Source organism: Bos grunniens, chromosome 5, assembly GCF_055505025.1.
Source record: "Bos grunniens cultivar Pamir isolate PY7600 chromosome 5, Bosgru_T2T1.0, whole genome shotgun sequence".
Taxonomy (NCBI): Eukaryota; Metazoa; Chordata; class Mammalia; order Artiodactyla; family Bovidae; genus Bos; species Bos grunniens.
Window position 1 is genome coordinate 102924755 of NC_141169.1, and position 6000 is coordinate 102930754.

At 41.5% G+C, this 6000-nt stretch overlaps 1 protein-coding gene across 2 annotated transcripts in view; it reads left to right on the forward strand.

Moving 5' to 3' along the window:
* LOC147372816 (antigen WC1.1-like) overlaps nucleotides 1–2617 on the forward strand; it is a 44284-nt gene extending 41667 nt beyond the window's left edge. For both annotated transcript variants that reach the window (XM_086402103.1, XM_086402104.1), the window contains one exon: nucleotides 2326–2617. In XM_086402103.1, coding sequence (XP_086258229.1) covers nucleotides 2326–2471 — 146 coding nt within the window. In that variant the 3' untranslated portion in view covers nucleotides 2472–2617. The remainder of the gene's footprint in view (nucleotides 1–2325) is intronic.
* The last annotated feature ends 3383 nt before the right edge of the window (nucleotides 2618–6000 follow it).

The window sequence follows — 6000 nt, forward strand, 5'->3', positions numbered from 1 at the left end:
ATTTGATAGCATCATCTTGACCATATGCCATCTTTAATGCTGTTAGATTCCTTGCAAGGAGTGAGGAATCACTCTACTTTTGGCATTTATGTCTCCCTAATGTGACATAAACTTATCATTTTATATGTGATATACTTGCATTAAGATTTATAGGTTACAGAATTTCCTGGTGGTCCAGTGGTTAGGAGTCTGTGCTTTTACTGCTAGGGCCCAGGTCCAATCCTGGTCAAGGAACTAAGATCCCACAAGCATTGTGTCATGGCCAAAAGAGAAATTTATTGATTAATTGAGCATATTTATATGGAAAGCTAAGTGCCAAAGAATTGATGCTTTGGAACTGTGGTGTTGGAGAACACTCTTGAGAGTCCCTTGGACTGCAAGGATATCAAACCAGTAAATCCTAATGGAAATCGGTTCTGAATATTCATTGGAAGGACTGATGTTGAAGCTGAAGCTTCAATACTTTGGCCATCTGATGTGAAGAACTAACTCATTGAAAAAGAACCTGATGCTGGAAAAGATTGAAGGCAGGAGGAGAAGGGGACGACAGAGGATGAGATGGTTGGATGACATCACTGACTCGATGGAGCTGAGTTTGAGTAAGCTCCGGGAGTTGGTGATGGACAGGGAAACCTGGAGTGCTGCGGTCCATTCAGTGGCAAAAAGTCAGCCACAACTGAGTGGCTGAACTGAACTGATACATGAAAGGTAGAGATTTAAAAATATATATTGCAGTATTGAATTTGGTGAAACATTTTTATAATCTCAGATGAGCTCTGTTTATATGTTAACATTAACAAGTACAAAGTCTATGATACATGGTGACCTTAACATTAAGCCATGGTGGTGGATCATAGACTCAGCATTTGTGATCAGTTCGCTGGGCTGGAAGAAGCACAAGCTGGAATCAAGACTGCTGGGAGAAATATCAGTAACCTCAGATATGCAGATGACATCACCCTTATGGCAGAAAGTGAAGAGGAACTAAAGAGCCTCTTGATGAAAGTGAAACAGGAGAGTGAAAAAGTTAGCTTAAAGCTCAACATTCAGAAAACTAAGATTATGACATCTGGTCCCATCACTTCATGGGAAATAGACGGGGAAACAATGGCAACAGTGTCAGACTTTGTTTTTGGGGGCTCCAAAAATCACTGCAGATGGTGATTGCAGCCATGAAATTAAAAGACCCTTACTCCTTGGAAGGAAAGTTATGATCGACCTAGATAGCACATTAAAAAGCAGAGATATTACTTTGCCAACAAAGGTCCATCTAGTCAAGGCTATGGTTTTTCCAGTAGTCATGTATGGATGTGAGAGTTGGACTGTGAAGAAAGCTAAGAGCCGAAGAATTGATGCTTTTGAACTGTGGTGTTGGAGAAGACTCTTGAGAGTCCCTTGGACTGCAAGGAGATCCAACCAGTCCATCCTAAAGGAAACCAGTCCTGGGTGTTCATTGGAAGGACTGACGCTGAGGCTGAAACTCCAATACTTTGGCCACCTCATGCGAAGAGTTGACTCATTGGAAAAGATCCTGATGCTGGGAAGGATTGGGGGCAGGAGGAGAAGGGGACGACAGAGGATGAGATGGCTGGATGGCATCACAGACTTGAAGCACATGAGTTTGAGTGAACTCCAGGAGCTGGTGATGGACAGGGAGGCCTGGCATGCTGCGATTCATGGGGTCGCAAAGAGTCGGACACGACTGAGTGACTGAACTGAACTGAAGGTCTAATTTGCTCCAGTTATTTCAGTAGCCAGGAGAAGACACTCATTCACTAGAAAAGAATATTTCTCCATTTGAGGGCCTGTGTAGTCTCTGGGGAGGGGCCATCTGTGGCTGCACCTGTGATACTATTTGTGAACATTTGGGATCAGAGGTCAAGTCAACTAAGAGCAGACTTGGGTTGTGAGTGAGGAATTCAGATTTTTCCTGTCTCCAGTCTCCCTCTTATTGTGAATTTGCACCTATGACCTGTGAAAGGAGAAGATTTAAATTCCTTTTTATGATTCTTACTATTGTTGGGCATCTCCTTGGTACTGTGTAGCCTGGAAACAGGTCTTCCCAGGGCTCCTGTGTGAGCACAGATCTCCTGTGATGCAGGATTTCCACATGAGCTGAGGCCCCAGAAACTACATGAACTGGATCTGAGAGGCCAGCTGGGATCCATCCTCACTGTAACTGATGTGAAATAGCCTGAGCCTCCCTGCCCACACCTGGGTCCCAGGGATGCTTTGTCATAACCACTTGCTTGACTCCCTTCCACCGTAGGGCTCTGTCCTGTCCCCATGTCTCAGTTCTAATCAAACTTCTCTTTACTATTTTAGGCTCTTCTCTGAACTTCTCCAGAGAGGTGGCTGATCCTGGGGAAGGAGAAGAGAGCCCCTGGCTGCTCCAGGGGAAGAAAGGGGACCCTGAGTATGATGACGTTGAACTAAGCACCCTGGGAACACCCCCAGTAACTTTCCCATGATCTTGTATTAAATATGAGATGAAGCCTCAGATATTCTAATTGCCTGTATTTCAGTAGAGTAGTGCTGACCTGTAACTGTTTTATATGGAAATTGTCCAAAATGAAATATTCTGAATAAAGTAACTTTTTGCTGTGTTGATAATTTAGCAAGTTCCATGTCAAATGCTTTTAGAGGATTGGTCCTCAAACACCATTTTCCTTACAGGAAATACAAGATGAATGAGCTGACCTGCTCTCTCACCTGTCTTAGAGGCTAATGAGAGCATGATTTTACCCTGGATCACAAATGCTCCAGGTCACTCTTATTTAGAAAAGGATGTAAACTTGGTCCACATTCACACACTCCTTCCTAACAAGATGAACTCATGGGAAAAAACCCAATCCTGAACTTTCCTGGGTGCTCTCCCTGAGACGTCACATCACCTGTTTGTAACCTGTTATCGGGCACCAGACTGGGTGTGAGTTTCAAAGTGGAAGGTTGGCTGGTAGGAGAGAATGGATACAACTTTCCTTATCCTGCCTAAATGTGCACAGGCCAGTTTAAAATCTAACTGTACACAGCCACATCTTCCTTTTTCATCTCTCATTTATTCCTTAAGTGGATACAGACACCTCTTTGCTCTTCTCCCTCGTCTAGTTGATTATCCAATCTTTATAAATCCTTCATTTCCTCTCCATCCCTTCCTACTATTTCTTCAGGATGCTGCTATTTCTTCAGGTATGCTGCTGTCTCTCCAATATCTCTCCTTCTAAGTGAATTATATCAGCTCATATATATCTTCAAGTTGATGGAGGGCAAATTGATGCTCACCCACACCCTGTATTCAGGTGGGACAAGAGGGAAAAAGTGGAGACCTAGGCAGAGGGGATCTAGAAGAATGGATGTAGACAGAAAGATCAGGAACAGTTGGTTATTTATGTTTCAGAAATGTGGATGGAGGGGTCTGATATAACTGATCTCTTAGAGGAAGAATTTCAGACCAATGGGCTTCTTTGAAAACATCTATTTTCAGATGTTTCAAGATTGTTTCAAGGTTGTTTTAATCTGTTTACTACTGAAAATGTAATCGTGATCCTGCCATGATTCCTCAGGGTAAAGAGAGCTGTCATGTGGGAGTGGCCAAGTAAAGATTACGTATACACCACACCCCAACCCCTACCAACACCAATTCCATTGTGGAGATCATGGAGAAGCTGCTGAACTAATATAAGACCTGAGAGTGCTGGGCTGGTTGTGAGCTGGACCCACCTGGTTACTTGGTTGATGACTCTGGAAGGCTCCAAACTACACTCATGCTTGCAGGTTCGTAGTTTTAGGCTGTGCCTGGGGATGGGAAGATGCCCAGGGCTTCTCCCAGGGCAGCTTACATGGCTATTCACCATTGGGAAATGGTGAAATAAATGACATATGATGAAATAAAGCATACACACCAAGGAGCTCACTGAACTCCAAGAAAACTCAGATAAACTACAAAACAAGTTCAGGAAGAAAATATATGAACAAAATAAGATTAAAAAATATTTCTCATCATCATTATTATTCTTTCTAATTTTTGGTTGCATTGGGTCTTTGTTGCTGCATATGGGCTTTCTCTAGTTGCAGCAAGCAAGCACCACTCTTATTTGTGGAGAGCAGGCTTCTCTATGCACAGGCTTCTCTTATTGTGGAGAATAGGCTCTAGGTACCTGGGCTTCAGGGGTTGCAGCAGGCTGCCTCCTATTTGTGGTTTGCAGGTCCTAGAGCTCAGGCTCAGTAATTGTTGAGCTAGGGTGAGTTATTCTTTAGAATAAATTCAGATTTTTTTTTTTTAAGGAGATAGAAATCATAAAAAAGGAAGTAAACAGGGAGTTTGTTGATGGTTTGGTGGTTAGGATTTGATGTATTTACTGCTGTGGTCTGGATTTAATCCCGGTAAGGAACTGAGATCCCTCAAGCTTTGCAGTGAGGCAAAGAGAATAACAGAAGGAACCAAACAGAAAAATGAACCAAACAAATTTAGTTGCTTAAGATTCAGTTCAGTTCAGTCCAGTGGCTCAGTCGTGTCTGACTTTTTGTGACCCCATGGACTGCAGCATACCAGGCTACCCTGTCCTTCACCAACTCCTGGAGCTTGCTCAAACTCATGTCCATTCAGTCAGTGATGCCATCCAACCATCTCATCCTCTGTCATCCCCTTCTTCTCCTGCCCTCAATCTTTACCAGCATCAGGGTCTTTTCCAATGAGTCAGTTCTTTGGATTAGGTGGTCAAAGTATTGGAGTTTCAGCTTCAGCATCAGTCCTTCCAATGAATATTCAGGACTGATTTCCTTTAGGATTGACTGGTTGGATCAGTTGCTTAAGATTACAATGATTGAAATGCAGCAAAATGAAAAATGCTGCAGAGAACATCAACAACAGCAGAAGACTTTGTAACTTAAAAGGCAGGACTATTGAGGTTATCTAGCCAGGGGACAAAGAAGAAAATTATTGAACAAGTGTGAAATAACCTGTGTGAAAGATGGGGTAACATTTACAGAAACAACTCGTACATTATTGGAGTCCCGGAAGGAGAAGAGAGGGAGAAAGGGACAGAGACTGTACTTAAAGAAGCAATAGCAGATAAGTCCCAAATCTGATGAGATTTAGACATCCAAGTTCATGTAGCTAATAGCTCACTCCTCAGAGTTCATTCAAAATGATCATCCCCAAGACACATTGCTTGTAATCAAGAAAAAGAGAGAATTTTATAAGCAGCAAGAGAAAAGTAAATGCTCACAAAAAAGAAATTCCCTTAAAAATGTCAGTGAACTTTTTAGAAGAAACCCAACAGGCCAAGAGAGAAAGGCATGATATATTCAAACTTATGAAAAAAAAAAGCCTACCAACCAAGAATACGTTTTCTCAGGAAGGCTGTTTTTCATAAATGAAGATGATATAAAGACTTTCCCAATTGCAGGAATTCACCAACATTAGGCTTGGCTTACAAAATTGCTGAGGGGAGTTCTTCAAACTAAATGAAGGATGCTAATTTTTATATGAAAGAAGTGAAAATATATAACAGACTTGTAAATGTAAATATTGAATCCAATTCAGCATACTCTAAACTGTAGTATGGTAGTGTGCTAACCAGTTAGCTCTAGTCTAAAGGAAGTATTAAAACAGCTATAGAGAAAAATATTTTGTTAGTGGATATACAATATAAAGAGAGGTAAATTCTGACATCAAAAACAAAAAGTGTAGAAAGGGATAAAAAGGTAGAGCTTTTGTATGTCATGGAAATTAATTTGTTATCAGTGTGGTATATACTGTTGTCTCTGTAAGATGTCTTATGTGACCCATGTGGCAACAAAAATGTAAAAACCTACAGTAGATTCACAAAAAGTAAAGAGAAGGGAATCAAAGTGCAACATTATCCAAAATTATCAGTTCACAATTCTAACTGTTGTGTAGAACAGTTGAGCTGTCCTGGTCTCCACATCATCTTTCAAGATTAGCCCCAGAGGAGAATCCTGCAAAGATTCTCCTTTGCAAAGTGAAAGACTAATTAA